The following is an 18,526-nucleotide window of genomic DNA, read 5'->3' on the forward strand; positions in this document are numbered from 1 at the left end:
GCAACCGGATGATGTGAAGAAACTAACCTGATGTATGAGTGAATTGTTAGGGAGCCCTGGTGGTCCGGGTATAGAGCGAGCGTGCTTGCTGTGGATGTTGTTGATTGATGGAGACTTGGCCATTTTGGGCCTGCCAGGACCTTGTCCTCCTCCCCCTCCTGCTCCAGACACTGTCAAAGCCATTGCAAAATTTGAATGAGAAACAGCACTTGGAATCAAAATCAAGCAAACGGCATATAATGATTATGTAAAGTCTACAAATGATTTTTTGGTTTATAGTGTTTCTAGGATTGGATGGAGATCCAGAAAGTCAGTTTGTTCCTTCTCTGTTCATTTTTTAAGTAAACTTTGAAGAGCGGTGATTAAAGTGCATTAAAACTAAACTGAAATGAAACAAAAGCCACGTTAAAATTTGCCTGAAATTTAAAAGCAATCGGATCAAAATGAATCCAGAAACGGGATTGATACTAAAATGACTTCAAACAGAGTCTAGATTAAAAATTAAACTGAAATTAACCTGAAACTGCATCAAAAATAAACTCATATGAAGCTGAAACTGGATTAAACACACTAAAAAGAATTTAAGTGAAATAGAGATCTGGATCTAAACTAAAGTAAGATGAAAAAGGGGTTGATACTAATGTGAAATGACACAAAAAACTAAACTGAAATGAACTAGAATAAAAATAAAAACTGGAATAATACGAAATTTACATTAGGAGTGTGGATTACAATTAAATTGAAATAAAAAAAAACTATTGAATTCAATTTGAGATCAAACTGACATGAAACAAGAACCAGATTAAATCTAACTAAAATCAAATAGAAACTGGATTGATACTAAACTGAAACGAAACAAATCAACCGCAACGGGATCAGATAAACTTGTTTGAATCTGAAACTGTAATAATAATACTAAACTAAAATAGTAACAGGATCAAAACTAAACTAGTAATCGGATTAAACCTAAACAGAAAACAAATTAAAAAGAAATTAAATAGAATCTGGATTAAAAATAACCTAAAATGAAAACCCAAATTCAAACTAAATAAATTAAATGAACCTGGATTAATACTAAAATGACATTAGAGATTGATTTGGACTGAAACCAAATTGAGATGAAACAGAAACCAGATTAAAATTAAACCGAAATGAAACAGAAAGCAAATGAAGTGAAACTTAAATGAAAGAGAAGGTAGATCAAAACTAAACTCCAACGAAGCAGGAATCTGGATTAAACCCAAAAAAAAGAAACACAGTGAATCTGTATTGATGAGATGCAAGTACCTGTGCTGTTGAGGCTACTTGAGCCAGGCGAACCCTTCCTCCGTTTGGCTTCTAGACGTGCCTCTGCATGATGATCGCTGCTCTGGTGAACAAACGGCCCGAGGGAGAGGGTGGAGTCGCTGCTGTTCATCACCACACTCATGCGTTTAATAGACTCAGCGGGGCTGCCAGAAGGAGGGCCGCGTCCCGTCGATTCCTGCTTCAAGCTCAGAGAGTTGGCCCTGCCTGGGGTGCAGTTTACCCCCACACTGTACACCCCACTGTGGGATGATGACGACGCTGATGACGATGAAGACGACGTGGGGGTGGAGGCGAGCGAGGAATGATAGGCACTGCCCAGGCTACCCGCGTTTACTGCGCAGTTCTTCTTAAAAGAGGAGGATGAGGATGATTCCGAGGTGTACGTGCTATGGGAGGTTAGCAGGGAACTGTTTTTCCGCTTCTTTCCCGAACTGAGGCTCCCGCTCGCACTTCCGCTGACGCTAACGCTGCTATTATTACTACCCTTGACGACAGAGTTACTTAGGCTGGAGGATGGCTCCCGAGCCCTGAAGGACTTTGTACCAGATCGGGATTTGAGGGGTCGGTTGGAGCCCAACGAGGGTAGCGAGGACAAGTGGGCTGAAGGCATCTGGGGTGATGAGGCTGACACTTGTCTAGAAGCGCCACTGTAGGCGGGCTGCTCGCTTGCGGAGGCTTGCGGAGAAGAGCGGGCGTTCAGGGTGGTGCCGTACGACAGGACAGGCTTGCTATCATAAGGCGGCGACGAAGACAGGCTGAGAAAGCCTGCGGAAATGGAGGAGGATGAGGAAGAATGGGAATTTGTGCTTGTCCGGTGAGAGGCTGTCGGTGTTGTTGCAGAGTTCTCCAACGCCAGAGGGATTTTCCTACAAAGTAAATGGAAGAAATCACAATTAGGACTGTGTTCATCAGAAAAACAGCTGCCTGCAGGAAGGGTCTCAACACACTCACTTCCACATTTGTGAGTTGACATGCTTGTCCAGCATGGTGGTGAGAGCACACCGTACTTGATCCCAGCGCCGGTCAAACGCATAACATCCTCTACCGTACAATCGACTTCCAAAAGTGCAGTACTGGTGAGAGACAGAACATGAATAGTACATTTATATGGAGTTATTCAGAAAAATCTCTTCAATCATTCAGATGAAGGCCGACTCAACTTGAAACTCACTTTTAAGAGGGTGGCTTGCCACAAAATTGAATTAAAATGAGGCTGTGGATATTAATTTCAAACTCATTTAAGAACAGCTTAGTGATTCAAAAGCTCAAAATAAATGCAAGAGATTGTTTATGCAGGCACTTGAGTTTGAGAAAAAAAACCTCACTAACACTTTAAGATCACAAGGTTTCTTGTACTTACAGCGGCTGGTCGTGGGTGGTAACCTGAATAATGGCAGTCCAGTTTCTCCGTAGCTTCCTCCCTCTCCTCGTTCTCCCCCTCGTCGCTGGAGAGCCGGCTGCTCTCAGTACTAACAGGGGCCGGGTGAGAGTGGTGGGCCTGATCGTGGGCCATGGCTGGGTCTCCTCCACTGTGAAAGTTACTGTTGTTGAGTCTGAAGATAAAGAAGAGCATCTTAACCTTTGCCTTGGTTGACCCAAACAAAAACAACTGGAGACTATAAATATGACTGTAAACTCCCACAATTTGGCTAATCAATCAAACAGGAATCTGATTTAGAGGAAATAGTGGGGCAGGAGGAAGCAACTCACCGTGGAAGCCCAGAATTATGAGGTTTGGGTTTGAGGGGCAAAGGCTTGGTGGCATCAGCAGTGCCATTGCCATGGGAGACCGGGTGAGGGTCTTGTGGGAGGCGGGAGTGGGGAGGGTGAGGGTCCCTGAGAGGGGGTGCTGGGTGTGAGGGGTCCAACCTGAAGTGCAACTCCTTGTCACGCGCTTTGCTCTTGTGCTCAGCGAGCAGCGTGTCAAAGCGTTGCCGCCGCCCGACCACCGCCCTCCTCTGGCTTATGGAATGTGTCTGTGGAGACATGGGGGTGATATTTAACTGTTTAGTCAAGTAGTTAAATGTTTGGTTCACTTACTCATTAGGGACGTCCTAGATATGCACTTTACCGCAATATATTGGTGACCATAAGGATATAGGCCAAGAACATTCTGATTAGGAAGATAAAACCAGGATAATATTTGAGCTTTTTATCTGCTATATTATTACCTCTATATTGCTATATTATAATGTTATGGCAATATTAAAAAAATACAATTTTTTATTTTTGCTATATTATTGATGCTATAATATTATATTAGGGCTATATTCAAAAATAAAATGAAGTATAAGGAGACACACCTTGCATGTTAAGGATCTTGTGCATGGCTTATGTGCTGTTATATCCATAACCCCACAATGGATATCTGGATTAAACTCTCGCTCTAGAAGAAAAATATCATAACAGAAACAGAACACATAAGATCAAGAAAAGGGGTGTACTTTTTCCCCAATACAATTTAGTAGAATTTCCTGAGACAAACAGCATAAATATACAGTAGCAGCAGAGACTATTAGCATTTACCTTGTCTCTTGTACAAGGGTCTTCTGCTACTGGCACTGCTGCTGTCCGTTTTCTTATCTTGGGATGAAAGGTGGCCCTTTCCATTAGGGATCTGACCAGGGGCCAGCAGAGGAGCCTTTGGTATGGAGGGGAAGTTAAGGCCTGACTTCAGGGGAGAGGTGCTCACAGTATTGGAGGAAGAGGAGGTGGAGGTGGAAGAAGAGGTGGGCACGTGGGGGAGCTTGGCTGTAGATTCCCCCTTCAGAGGGACCTTGTCTATTTTGACAGCAAGAATTGGACTGGAAGGCAGAGAAAAAAAGACAGCCTTATATTGTACCAAAGGTGGGTGTGTTTCATATTACATCTTTTGTGTTACGTAAGAATGGGCTGCTTATCTTAACAAATGTATCCACTAAATTCACTTTCACTCCATCAAAACACACATACTCACCTCTCATCTTGCAGCACCCTATAGGGGAAGTGAGGCTTCCGGTGAGGAGGCTTCTCTTTGGTTGGTTTGTAGATTTTAGTGGGGACGCTGCTGTTTGTGCTGGAGGTGCGTGCCAGTGTGCTTCCACTGACAGTCCCGCCCCCAACTCCGCCCACAATGCTGCCCTTATTTCGAGAGATTGCAAATGCAGCAGAGGCGGGATAGTTGGATGGGGGCTTGCTGCTGGAGCTGTGTCTTCTCTCTGAGGGGCGAGACATTTGAAAGATTTTACCCTTCTATTGCTCAACGTGTTGACGCAAAAATGTAAGTAAATAAACACATGTAAAGGCCCGTTTAGACCAAGGATGATAACTATAAATATAATGATAAAAGTATAGTTCTAAAAATCCTTCTCAATATTAAAGAATAGCAGTTCACACCACTGCTATAACGATAACGGCACAGAGAAACAGTATTGTTGGAATCACTTTCAGAATGATTTTATCCAGCTGATGAACGAGAAAAACATAGACAGCCAATCAGAATCCATCCTGATGTAATGAGCTCAAGCATTTAAAGTGACAGACATGCATGCAATTAGAATAAACAGAAAGATATCGTCCGCTGGTGTGGACGCGAATATATTTGTCTTTATAGTTATAGTTCTTGGTGTGAACGGGCCTTAAGATGTCCAGTAGGGTAATGGTAGATTTCTCAACAGTCCAGCATTATTGACATTTAGTGGCATTTTCATGTTTAAAGCAGGTGGGTTGTAAAAGTTTCAAGATTTATAATATAATTAAGTATCAAAAACTAAAAATATTCTTTTTTAATAGCTATTTGTAATGAAAGTGGTTTTCTCAGTTAACAATATCACATATATTTTAAGTATGTTAGTGTAACAAAAATGATTAACTTATTTTTTAAGTTTCAGTGTCAAAAAAAAAGCAAAGACTGAAGAAAATAAATGAGACAAGCAAGAGAAGAAAAGCCAGGGACAAATATATGCTTAACTTGGAGTTTGATGAGCTTTGAACCACAAATTCTTTGTCTAGCTTTGCACTTTGTCCACGATAACCATTTTAAAGGGAAGTTGACCTAACCTGTAGTTAATCTAAGTAGATTAATGTTGCCTATTCAGACTCTCCTCTTCTAAATAAACATTTGCGCTCTCTCAGTCGTAATTTACAAGACACAAATGTGCAAGAGGAATTAACTGCTGTGCTGCACTAACAAACGTCTCGGTCTCTCCACACTTGCCTGTCAAAAACACACAGTCCTGCTGCTCTGGCCCAGTGTTTGTCACTAAGCCCTCCAGCAAACCAGGGGCAAACACACACAGACACACACACACATACACTAGTCTGATGTCTCGCCAGTGTTTATCTGTGCTGATAAAACTACAGCAAAGTCACAAAAAAAAGAATAAATAAAAGGAGGACACTAGGAAGAAATCCTTGACTTATTTATTTCTCAGAGAGGCTTGTGGCTTCTTGCCGGGTTGTTGGCACTGCTCCAAGAAAGTGAGCCAACATCAATTTGAGTAACCAAAGGCCAAATCGACAAAGCCCTGAATAGACCACAACAGTCCGTAATATCATTTTGCCCCATGTTGAAAAGCAATCTGCGATTGTTGTAAGGAAACTGTACACCAAATACTGCAACCTGACAAATGACCACAGGGAACTTCCGACATAAAATCAAGAGCCTCTTGCAAATGAGGGATGGTCAGCGTGGACAAAGGCACAGTGTAGAAATGTACCATTTTGTATTTTACTTAAAAAATAGTAATGGAGAACAATTTAAGAAGCCATCAGCCTTTCAAAACTTCTAGAGCTGTAATCGATCAAATTAATTGACAAAAATCAATAAAAAAAGAAATGCTCCGATACCAAAAACTGATACCATGCAGCGTGTCCAGTACAGTGCATATGACAAAGAAACATCGACAACAGAGCAAACAGAGAGCAGAATGGATATATCAGAGAAGGATGTCTATAAAATAAATACATCAAATGAATTGAATGTTAAAGAAATTAAATATTTACGCCTAGCTGCTGTGTGCAAGCTCATAAAAAACGAAACAAAGTGGATTGAGTGCGCAGCGGTACAGATGCGTGAGCTCGTCGAGCACATCCCTTTTTCACAGATGCTGGAAAGTGTGTAGTTTGGTCGGATATGTCGGTAGCAAACAAGGTAAAACACATTACTAACGTAATGTAAAGAGAGAGAGAGAGGGAGCACGTGCACACTCCTGTTGCATGCTTTTGATTGCTGATCGTTCACTCAGCACACATGAACGTGCTGAGTGATTAAAACTAAATTGGATTAAAACTAATTAAAACTGGATTAAAACATTTGAATTAAAACTTAATTATATATGAAAGTAAAAACTTGAACTTTTATGTGATTTATGTAGAACAAGTGGCTCCCTACATTATTACAGGACAAGAAGTGCACACTACCGTAGCGCGAACACGGAAAGCAGCGTCTCAGACAGTGCTTGAACACTGCACTGAATTCTCTTTCACGTCGCCTTGCGCTTGAAATGACGAATTCACACAAAATTATGTAAAAACGCCGTCTTGGCAACATCCTAGTTAACATAGTTGATAATGTCTTATGTGAACATAAACAGTTGAGAAATAAAACACATGTGTAACAGTATATTGGATCCATGCATTCTGCGCTTCTTAAAGGGACAGCAACTGCTGCTGTGCTTTTAATGTTAATTAAACAAAGGACAAAGAAATCACTCACTGCTCTTGACTGAATGACTTTTGTAACTTTAATAAAAAAAAAAAATCTATATTTAATTTAGACTATGCATTGCTATTTTACATTTGTTTACTTTATTAAAATTATGTACCTGAAAACTTCTGTTAGACCTACCTGAAAACCTGAAAAGCACTGTTTATTTTATTTGTATCTTTGTTCTTTTGTATTTATTTGTGCTTTTTGTGATTGGATGATTTGTTCTTATTTTATTACTGACTGTTTACAATGTTTTAAATTTACATTAATCAGGCTAGTAGTTTTTGCTGTAGTATCAAAATTGTAATAGAGAAAATGGGCCCGAAGAAAAAAAATCCTTAGCATTGAGCCCAACTGAAGCAGCTCTTAATATGCCCTGTGCTATTAAATGAAAGATAAAATATGATAGAGCAATAACGATATAATGAACAGTGGAAGTAACATAAAGCATGAAAATAACTGAAGGAATTAAAGGATTCATATTCATTTGGTTTCCCTAACTAATATAATTAAAAATAAATCGAATGAAAACACAGGTTTGATAGTATCAGTATTGGCCTAGTTCTGGAAAAAGTGGTATCAGAACATCCCTAAAATTAACCATAATTGAAACGGGAAAAGTTCACTCTGGCCAGTAAACACCTTCAAACTACCATTGGTCTGTGGCGATTCAATAACAGGTAGGTGTGCTTCTTTGACGTGGAAATCTCCGGTTCATTTCTTCTGTACATTTATTCGAGGTAGGACACCCGTGAGCAAAAACATGGACACACTAAAGAGTCGCTGGAATTCTAATTGAAATGGAACGCTGACACTGTTTTCTTTTTTCTTTTCTTTTTTTTTCATGTTTAATACTGCAAAGCTGCTTGCTTTTAATAGTACTTCACCCAAAAATGAAAATTCTGTCACAAAAGAGGATATTTTGTAATGTCAGCAACCAAACAGTTGATTTTTTCCCTCCATAATATGGTAGTCAATGGGGCCTATAAACTGTTAGGTTACCCATATTCTTCAAAATATCTTTTTTTTGTGTTCAGCAGAAGAAAGAAATTAATACAGGTTTGGAACAATTTTAGGGTGAGCAAATGACAGAATTTTCATTTTTACAACAATCTGTTGTATAAAGTGTTATATAAATAAATGTGACGTGACTTTACTGGAGTGCTGAACTGCAGAGCTCGTGCAAAACATCCACATCGCTATGATCAGATGCTTTCTTAACTACTGTTTTCTCACCCCTATCCATTTTTTAGAAAGGAAAGTACACAGCACATATTAACATATTCATCTAAACGACGCTCTCAGCAGTGGTCGGCATCAGGATGTTCGAAAGGAGACTGTTAACACGATCTATATTTCAATCAGGAAAATCCAAACTTTCGCCTATCATTTATCTCAAACGTGACCTCAAACATGGCTTACCATTTAAAACATGTAAGCAGTAGCCTAATATTAGCCACTTTGCATGGCCGCTTGCTCTAACGTTAACATTAACAGATAAATGTGGGCTATTATTGGATGCATATCCGAATGTTTGTGTGGAAGCTGAAATAATACAGAGCTTACTGTATGTTATGTTTAGGCTAATTTATGTTTAATGCAATTCTCTCTATAGTATCTCTATAATATCCACTATACTGGAGGTGAGTCGGCATCGTCATCATCTATGCAGCTGACACTGACTCAGAAAACACTAGTTTATTAATAAATTATTAAAATGTTCTGTTCATAATCATTACTTTTTCTGGTGCGCTGCAACAAGTTTTATGCATGCGCTTGAGCTCTTAATATTTTTTTTTAAATGCTCATTATTATGGTTTAGTATTTCTCTGTAATGTAGAAAAATGTTACATATAATATTCTTTCTCAGCCCTGAAGCTGAAACAGTTTTCCAGATGGCATTGCCAACCATCACCCCCCTTCCCCACAGTAAATATTTAAGTAATTAAATTAATATCATAAACGTGCAACTTGTCAACAACAACAAAAAATCTTTACTCAGGGGCAGCCCTAGTAAACCCTATTGAATTTATTTCAAAGACTTTAAATTCGACATTGCTTGAAGGACAGCAAGATTAAATATCCAATCAGCTAATCAGCTGAGGTTAAGTGTGACGGCAAAACCCCACAGCATCCACAAATACATAATGCAGTGAAAATGAAGGATAATGTCCAGTCAGCCAGTCAATTTCAGTACAGGAAACATTTGAGTTCATTTTAAACGGATGAATGTTGAGGAGGATGCGAATTCATTTCTTATTATTCTTAAAGGGGCTTAAATGTAAGAATGTACACACATTAACCACTTTTTATACTGCCAATTAAACTTAAAAAAAAACGAGAACTTTCCTGACTTCCTAGGTTGGCTATGAAAACCTCTAGTCTAGACTGATTTTAATGTAAAGGACTTGGTGAAATCCAAAGGATGAAAGAAAGGCATTTCTAAACACACAACACATCGCACTTTGAAGCAGAAAGGTAACAGCAGCAGAAGACACACCGGGTGCCACTCCGGTCAGTTAAGAACAGGAAACTAAGGCTACAATTCGCAAGGGCTCCCCAAAATTGGGCAATAGAAGGCTAGAATAAAGTTGCCTGGGGCCCGTTCTTTATACGTGGATTACTAAATTCTCTAGATTTTTCTGTTGATGATTTTTAGGTTCTTCAAAGCTCATCCTGGAGTTATCACTGCATAATCACATCTTCTGATGGCTACATCTGGCAGGATAATGTCACAAAGCTCAAATATACTGTATTTATACTGTATTGCGATACATATTCCTTAGTACTGCAGTTTGTTTCAGCTCATTATGATTTATTAATCCTCATCTCGGATAAGCACTTGCCAGAACTAGATTCTTCCCTACACTATTAGTCAAGCACTTGAGCATTTAAAAGTTTCATGGTCCGCGTAGTTAATCTGCTCATTAATCTTTCAGTCTCTAGAATAAAGGAGTCCCAGTGCTCATAAAAAAAAACTTCACTGCTAGAGTGAGTGATTGTGTAATGATCTCTAAAAAAACTGCAGGAGAACTGGCTCAGTCCGAGTGCAATAAACAGATCATATTTGAACATCAATGCAGTTCTGCAAAACTGATCTTCTGGAAGCTGAACAGAGCGTCAAGTGCACTGATGTCGACATGTTTTGGCTCTCTCAAGTGTGCTGCAACTTTCACAATCTGCACAAATTCAGAGTCCTGTGACATATTTTTGGATTCAGTTATGGCTACGGGAAATCTTCCAAACAAATAAGTTTTTATTTTGGGTTCTAATAGCCTGTGAACAGCTGCACTGTGTCATGAATGGTTCATGAATGTTTGTGTACACCAAGCAGACAGTTTTACAAAACCTAAACTAAAATATTCACATATGAGGAATATGACATACAAAAAAATGATGAAAAAATGCTATGTATGCTACACAATTTTAAGAGAAAAATGAAACAAAATCTTTCAAAAGAAAGGTCACATTTTCAGGTTTCATTAATAAAACCATTTTGATTACTCTGACACATTTTGTAATTATGTTTTGAACGGTGAAAGTGATGCTACTAAGAAATTATGGCCAAATTAAAGGCCAAAAAACACACTGAAATGAAAAGAGAAAAAAATGCTGAAAGTAAAAGGGCAAACAAAATGGCGTTAAAAAATAACAAACATGCCAGCATATAACTTGATTCTGAAGAGTTTTGCATTTCATTGGATCTTATGCTCTGCAGACTTAAAGCAAACCAACTCAGATGCATGTTGGATCACATTAATTAATTCACTTTGTAACACCCAACATACGCAGAGTACATTTTTAGTAAATAAAAAAGCAGTATTTCGGTTTTTTTCTGGATTTTTATTCTGCTGTCCTACTTTACAGCCTTTTGGTAAGCATTTTGCCACTGGGATTTAATGAAAATTTGTCTCCCCCTTGTGGCCAATGCTGAAAAAATAAGTTCAAGTGCACCAGTTTACTACAGAATCTTAGTAATTCGATTCTTTGATTTGATTAAAATGAACTCTGGTGTGACTGCTCTGTTAGTGTAGTTTGAATAAGTGTGAACCCTGCCGTCCAGACCCTGGTGTGCATCAAACAAGCGCTTCCAAACAAACTCTGGTGCGGTTCGACTGAAATATGAACTTAACACGGACCAAAGACATCTAAACGAACCAAAAACGGGACGTGATGTCACAAACTGAGACCCTAAAAATGACAGTATGCTCAAGCATATCTGGTTCTTCTCATCATAGGAGCTACACTTCACAGTTCTGAGTCTCCTTGCAGCAGATCTTTGTTTGTGGGCAACATAGGAATTCCTGGCGCTGTTTTCTAAGCTCTTCATGAGTTCTCAGCTTGTAAATATAGCATCATATGCACGCACATACAACCAGCGCGTTTAGCCCAGGCACACAGCATTGTTTTGGATGTTCAATAAGTTCCATTGTAAAATATGGACTAAATGAATTATTTTCTGTTTTGGTCCGAACCAAAAGAACAGAACTACAAGTGTGAACACACCCGTAAACAACAAATTGGCTCACCATCATTTTCATTCAGGCTTAATTATTGTGTACAGAGAAACAGTTGGGACAAAGCAAGACCTTGACTGGACCAAATGTTTTCAAAATCAATAAGAATGAAACCACTTTAACACATTTTAAAACATAAGAAAAAGACCCCAGCTCCATCATAGAAGCCATCTGCAACCATTTGATTGACACCACTTTCTTAAAATTGGCAAAAATGCTCAAAGTATAATGGATTTGCAATGTCCATGTGCTAAAATAAATGATAGAAACACTGTTGACACATTTTAACCGGCTCAAAAAAAAAAAAAAAAAAAAAAAAAAACTCAGTAAGGGTTTTCCTCAAAACACAGATCAGAGGTGTACTGAAATGGGAGTGATTTTGATTTACTTTATTTTTTATTCCTGGAATTTTCTGACGTCTTCGGGGAGGTTTTACATGTGCTAGATTGGATAAAACAGCACAGATGCGCCAACTAAAAAGAGCACATCAAATATTAACTTGAGGATAGTAAACAGAACTCTGGCGGTGGGTATCAAAGGCTTGTGTTCTTCCCTCTTCATGTTATGATAGTTGAGGCAGAGCAGAGGCGGGATTTCGGTCTTAATTCCCTTGAGTGAGATAAGATTTTTCTAAAACACCTCTATTGAAGACAGCAGAGAGAGCAAGTCAACTGCGGAGAGCAGAAGGTGGTCTTACCGTAGTGTGCTTGGAAGGCCTGGGGTTTGACTACCTGACTGCAGTGGCTGCACATGACCAGGTAGAAGTCATCCTGTGCAGGACATTGGCCAAAGATGGGCATGTCTGCGAAAACACACACAAACACTCATTAGCAGGTCAAAATACCAAGTTTCGTGCTCTTCAGACAAGCAGGCGATTTGAACAACGCAGTTACACATGTAGCTACTTGCATGACTGTAGAAGCTAATATTATTAATCCGCGTATTAGAAAAACCTTACAATGTAAGACAAATGAATAAATATGGCTTTTCATATCAGCTGACAGAATAATAATAACCTTTTTTTTTTGCTTTGCTTTGAAGAATCAAACATAAATTGAATAAAAGATGTTTTAACAAGTAATAATTTATTTTTATAATAAAGACATCAAAAACTGATAATTGATCAATGTATTAATTCAAATATAAAAATGTAAATAAATAAATGACAAACTGACAAATAAATAAACGGTTTATTATTGTTTAAAAAATTAGTTTAGTTAATGAGATTAAACTTTTAAAAAGCATTTAAAGCAAATGGACAGAAATTAAGTACTAAAAATACAGAAATTTCAGTGTTTTATCAATATATTTTTTGTTACACTACTGTTCAAAAGTTTGGGGTTGATACGTTTTTTTTTTATTATTATTAATACGTTTCTAATACTATTCAGCAAGGATACATTAAATTGATCAAAAGTGACTGTAATGATGACATTCACAATGTTACAAAATATTTCTTTTACAATGCTTCTTTTTGAATTTTCTATTCATCAGAGAATCCTGAAAAAATGTATCACAGTTTCAACAAAAAAAAATTAAGCAGCACAACTGTTTTGATAACACTGATAATAAGAAATGTTTCTTGAGAAGCAAATCAGCATATAAGAATGATTTCTGAAGAATCATGTGACAAGTAATGATGCTGAAAATTCAGCTTTGCCATCACAGGAATAAATTACATTTTAAAATATTTGAAGAAAAAAGAAAAAAAGTCATTTTAAAATTGCAACAATATTTCACAATATTTTTTTTACTGTATTTCCGGTCAAATAAATGCAGCCTCATAAGAGACTTATTCAAAAACCTTACAGATCCCAAACTTTTGAATAGTAGTGTACAATTAACAACATTTTTAAACAAAGTAAACATCAAAATCCCGCTACACTTAACTCTACTGTATATTACAGATCAAATTTATTTGGGTTGCATGTTCTTGTGCAGCTTTCACTTTCATTGTGGAAAGACTTCCTGCTGGAATCAGGTCACTCCTGATTAGGACTCGCGAAGTAAATGAGTGTAAGATGCATGTAGAATCTAACCTAACCAGTGAATGGAGCCTCAAGTGAATCTGCCATCAGATTATACACACACAAAATGCCCAAGTTAACTTGTTTTCACAAAGCACACTGTTAAAAAACAGTGTCTATCCACCACACTTGTCAACGGCCCAGTTCAGCTGAGGCCACCCAGACCATTCCGGGGACGTTCCGGGAAAAGCGTATGGGTGAGTTCACGCAGTACAGACGGTCACTCGCAGCAGCGCTACTCTGTTTTCATAAGAAAGGAAACAAATAAGTGATAAGGGATAGCCGGCTACTGTGCCAGCGTTTCAAAGGTTGCCCGAGGAGGGGGTCCTCTGGCAAGCGAGGTGTGTGGGAGAGCCAGTGAGGAAAAGAGTAATTGAGTGGGAGAACGAGGAGAGGAAAGAAAGTGAGATTGCAGATTAAGAGTGGCAGTTGTAAAGTAGTGAAATCTGCAAGGCCAAAAGATTATAAAGCAAGTGGAGGAGAGCCGTACAGTAGGTGGCATTTGGCTTTCAAGATTCATACTTTCAGAAAGTGCCCTGAATTGACAGCAGAGTTTGTGGTAAAAAGTCTACCCAAACCACACAAATAACTGCACTGAAAATAGATGAAAGCAGTTGAAAAAATATCTGCATGTTAAAAAAATAAGGAAAGAAAGAAAATGGCTTCTATTCTTAGCTATTTAGCAAGGACATGCTCCAAATGCAAACTACCTGTTTTGTACACTCTGGGAAAAATCTAAAATACTTGACCTGACCTGAGGTCAGCAACATGCAAATGACCATTTTCTAACAAAACAGATTGTATGCTGAACCAGGGGAAAACAACATTATTTGTTTATGGGCAAAACATTCAAATAATCGGTGAGATTTGAAAACGACACCAAAGCCACTGTAAATGTCATTCTTCGAATATAAATAGTCACACTTACAGCTGTTTATTTTTTAATTCACATTTAAAAATCTAAATAATCACATTTAAAACTGACAAATAAGTAAAAATCCAAAACGATTTAATAATACACTCATTTTGAATGTAAATGGACAAAGAAAATTACATTTTAAATTCTTCATGAAAATGAAATTTAAATGTTTTCTCAATATCATGCTTGTTACATTCATTTGTTGCATAACTATATTGTATATTATAGATCAAACATGTTTATCTTTTCCACACAATGAAACTTCTTGTGATCCTGACTAATGCTACAAAATCAGAGATCCTGTGGTTTGAATTCTGTCTTTTTGAAAAAAAAATGCAACAACATCAGTTATATATGATAATGTTAAAAATGGGTTTTGAATCATGGCCTAGAAGCTGACATGTTGAGTCATGGTGCTAATGCCGGAGATGTGGGTTTGATTTTGACTTGTGCTCTTTTTTTTATAGAATAATATTAAGAAAAATACGATAAGATCCATTTTTCACCATGTTGTTGAGAATGTGTTGAGAAACATGGCTTAGCAGTTGACATGATGAGCCCTGGAGCTCATGCAAGAGATGTGGGTTTAATTCTGGCTTTTCAAACTATTAATTAAAAATGCTACAATATCAGATTTCACCATGGCGTTGAGAATGTGTTTGGGATATAAAGGCCTAGCAGTTGCACGATGAGTATTGGTGCTCATGCAGGAGATGCGGATTTGTTTCCGGCTTGTGTCCTTTTTTTAACTTTTTGTTAAACAATGCCACAAGATCAGTTATTCTCAATGTGTTTGGGATGATGCCCTTGATGGCCATGCACCAAATGTGGGTTTGAGTCTGGCTTGCATTGTCTCTCTTCAAATAACACGTCTCCGACCAACTTTCACTGGGATAGATATTTAAATGCACTGACAATAGGCGGATCTTTTGTGACGTCATTGTTTATGTTTGCCGCGTTGCATCACGGGAATCGTGTGGCAGGAAACACCGCTAGATACCTGTAATTTGACTGTTTTGCACGTTTGGAGGAGGATTTAGAGAAGAGGATGGTTCACTCTTGCTGTGTGGTCGATTGTACGGCTCGTTGGGGGCCTGATAAAAAGTTTTTTCGAATTCCCTCCGAAAAGGATCGCGAAAAACGAAAGAAATGGTTGCGTGCGATTAGGCGATTGAACCTGGACGCTCCGAAGCCTGGATTCCTAACGTTACTGATCGAGTTTGTGAGGCTCATTTTGTTCATGGTTGGTCTAAGTCTTAGTGACTATGTATTTATAGAAGATTGAATAAAATAAAAAATAATAAAACTGAGTCAAATCAACCGAGTCATATGTTTTCGCGTTCTGATTCAGGTGTCCCAAACCGCGATCCACAGCATCCAGACTAACGTTACCGTATTTTCCGCACTATAAGCAGAGGCGCACATTCAATAAATGGCCTATTTTATAACTGTTTTCATATATAGGGCGCACCGGATTATAAGGCGCATAGAAGAGAAGATACTGCAGTCAAACGTTTGACTGGGTTTGCGTTATGCAGTGGTCACCAACCTTTTCAAGCCTATAAGATCACATCCAAGTCCAAATGTAAACCAAGATCTTCCACTTGCAAAAAAAATATGAAAAAAACAAGTGGCTGAGCTGTAAAACCTTGTTTATACTCGACACGTCCGCATGAGCGCGAAGGTAATAAAAAAACTAATATCCGTCTGCTCGGGCAGATTCGGCTTAACAGCGCGCGCGCGCATCCGCAGATGCACGACTTTGAGCCGAATCTGCCCGAGCAGACGGAGTACATCTCATCATCACCCAGTTTGCGCGTCTAAATCAGTTGTATGGTCTGGTGTTCAGTCTAAAACAAAACAGTTGCGTCAAGTATAAATTCCTCGTCTGTTTGGGGAGCTGCACGCACAGTCAGCGGAGATCTCATATGGGCTTTGAATAACTTCGATTTTGTCACCAATACAAATTTTGAGCTTCTCTCCAAACCTCCTCCGGTCTTCAGATGTTAAAGTGCTTATATATTGTGGATTTTGCCCGCTAACTCTCTTGAAAGTGCTCGTCGCGTCTTTACAGCCCGCAATACTGTTTGATTTGTTGCCACACAACCACTCGCGCATGCGTACAAAGATGTCAACAAAGATCCTCCTATACATCTTCACATTTAACTTGCAACACCTTTTGTTAAGACTTCATAAACATAAACCAAAGGGGTAAACGAGCAGCAAGCATTATATTCAGAAGTGTTTTGTCGGCTGAAGATGTGGAGCTCAGAGAGGCACTAACTGTCCATTAGTCTGAGAGCCAAGAGGTTAATTAGTGTGAGTGATTAAGAGAGGGGACAGGAGCAGCGCTGTTACTGCTGTTCCACTGCAGCTCCTTCACACAGAGACACAAGGACACTCCAAAAAACATCACTGCCTGAAAAGATGACACTGAGTCGCCAGCGTCACCTGGGCGTACCTGTGTTGCTCTCACAGTAATCACTGCAAATCAGGACAATAGCCTCTTCAGAAATTCACAAAAGATCAAGCAGAAGATATCCAGGGCTAGGGTTTTGATCCAGTTATTCTGATTCAAGATGTTTGCAAACCTAAATCTTGTCATCTTTTCAGAGATATACTAATATATGGCGCACTAACATTCCATTATTAATCTAATTAAATGTGTGAGTTGCTGCCTTATATACAGTAGTATGTCTGTTATAACTGCGTCCAAGTAACCAAACCAGTTTGGTCATGTTCAATTAAATGACTAAACACATCATTAAAAAACTGCTCCCTTTATTAATCTCTAAAAACATCACTGTGCGAGTGCAACTGAATTGTATTCATTTCCAAACAAAACAATTCAAAAGTTGAAGCGTGATCTGATGACAAAAGGTCAAACAGGCAAAATGAAAATCACTTGATCAAATATCAGTCTATGCTTTTAGGTGTATGTTAAACGTCATTATGTTACATTTATGAACATTTAGCTTGCTAATACATTTCCTTTCAAACATTATGGTCTAGATTGTTTAATGTTTTTGAAAGAGGTCTTTTATGCTCACCAAGGCAAAATAAAGTAAAAACAGTGATATTGTGAAATAGTTACAATTTAAAATAACGATTTTCTATTTTAATATATTTTAAAAATATAATTTATTCCTGTGATGGCAAAACTGAATTTTCAGCGTCATTACTCGAGTCTTCAATATCACATGATCCTTCAGAAATCATTCTAATATGCTGATTTGGTGATCAATAAAGATTTCTTATTATTATTATTAATGTTGTAAACACTTGTGCATCTTAATACAGTGCCTTTGCAAAAGTATTCGTACCCCTTCATTACTTTTTCACATCAATCTACACTCCATACACCATAATGATAAAGTAAAAAACAGATTGGTGAAATAAGCACATTGCATAAGTATTCAAACCCTTAACTCAGTACTTAGTTAAAGCACCTTTACAGCCTCAAGTCTTTTTGGGTATGATGCGACAAGCTTTGCTCATCTGCATTTGGCAATTTCTGCCGTACTTCTCCTCAGATCCTCTTAAGCTATGTAGGGTTGGATGGGGACCGTCGATGGACAGACATTTTTAGGTTTCTCCAGAGATGTTCGAGTGGGTTCAAGCATAGGCACTGGCTGGGCCACATTCACAGAGTTGTCCATAAGGGTCATGGCCTGTTGAAAGGTGAACCTTCTGTCCTGTCTGAGGTTCTGAATGCTCTGGACTAGGTTTTCATTAAGTCTAACTCTATATTTTGCTGCATTGAGATTTCCTTCTATCCCCCAATCCCTGCTGCTGAAAAACCCCACAGTATGAATGTGAAAAAAACAACAACAAGGGGTACAAATACTTTTGCAAGGCAGTGTATTTTGTGCAAACCATGATTTATTTTTATTTTTTTAGGATTCTTTGGTGAATAGAAAGTTATAAAAATGTTAGTTTGAAATATGTTTTTGCAAGAATGTAAAAAGTCTTTACTGTCACTGATAATTAATCAAATTCTTCCTTTTTTACCTTTTTATAATCTTAAAAATAATAAAATCTTTCCAACACCAAACTTCTGACTGGT

The 18,526-nt window shown here is 38.2% G+C and overlaps 1 protein-coding gene across 2 annotated transcripts in view; it reads right to left on the reverse strand.

The window, feature by feature from the left end:
* The window catches only part of atxn7 (ataxin 7), a 38,310-nt gene that overhangs the window by 2,343 nt on the left and 17,441 nt on the right, over positions 1–18,526 (reverse strand). For both annotated transcript variants that reach the window (XM_079857961.1, XM_079857960.1), the window contains 9 exons: positions 12,212–12,316; positions 4,265–4,505; positions 3,835–4,112; positions 3,612–3,694; positions 3,019–3,284; positions 2,669–2,861; positions 2,260–2,381; positions 1,288–2,174; positions 28–170 (listed from right to left, as the gene is read on the reverse strand). In XM_079857961.1, coding sequence (XP_079714087.1) covers positions 28–170; positions 1,288–2,174; positions 2,260–2,381; positions 2,669–2,861; positions 3,019–3,284; positions 3,612–3,694; positions 3,835–4,112; positions 4,265–4,505; positions 12,212–12,316 — 2,318 coding nt within the window. The remainder of the gene's footprint in view (positions 1–27; positions 171–1,287; positions 2,175–2,259; positions 2,382–2,668; positions 2,862–3,018; positions 3,285–3,611; positions 3,695–3,834; positions 4,113–4,264; positions 4,506–12,211; positions 12,317–18,526) is intronic.

The sequence above is a fragment of the Squalius cephalus genome (genome assembly GCF_949319135.1).
Source record: "Squalius cephalus genome assembly, chromosome: 22".
In the NCBI taxonomy this organism is placed as follows: domain Eukaryota; kingdom Metazoa; phylum Chordata; class Actinopteri; order Cypriniformes; family Leuciscidae; genus Squalius; species Squalius cephalus.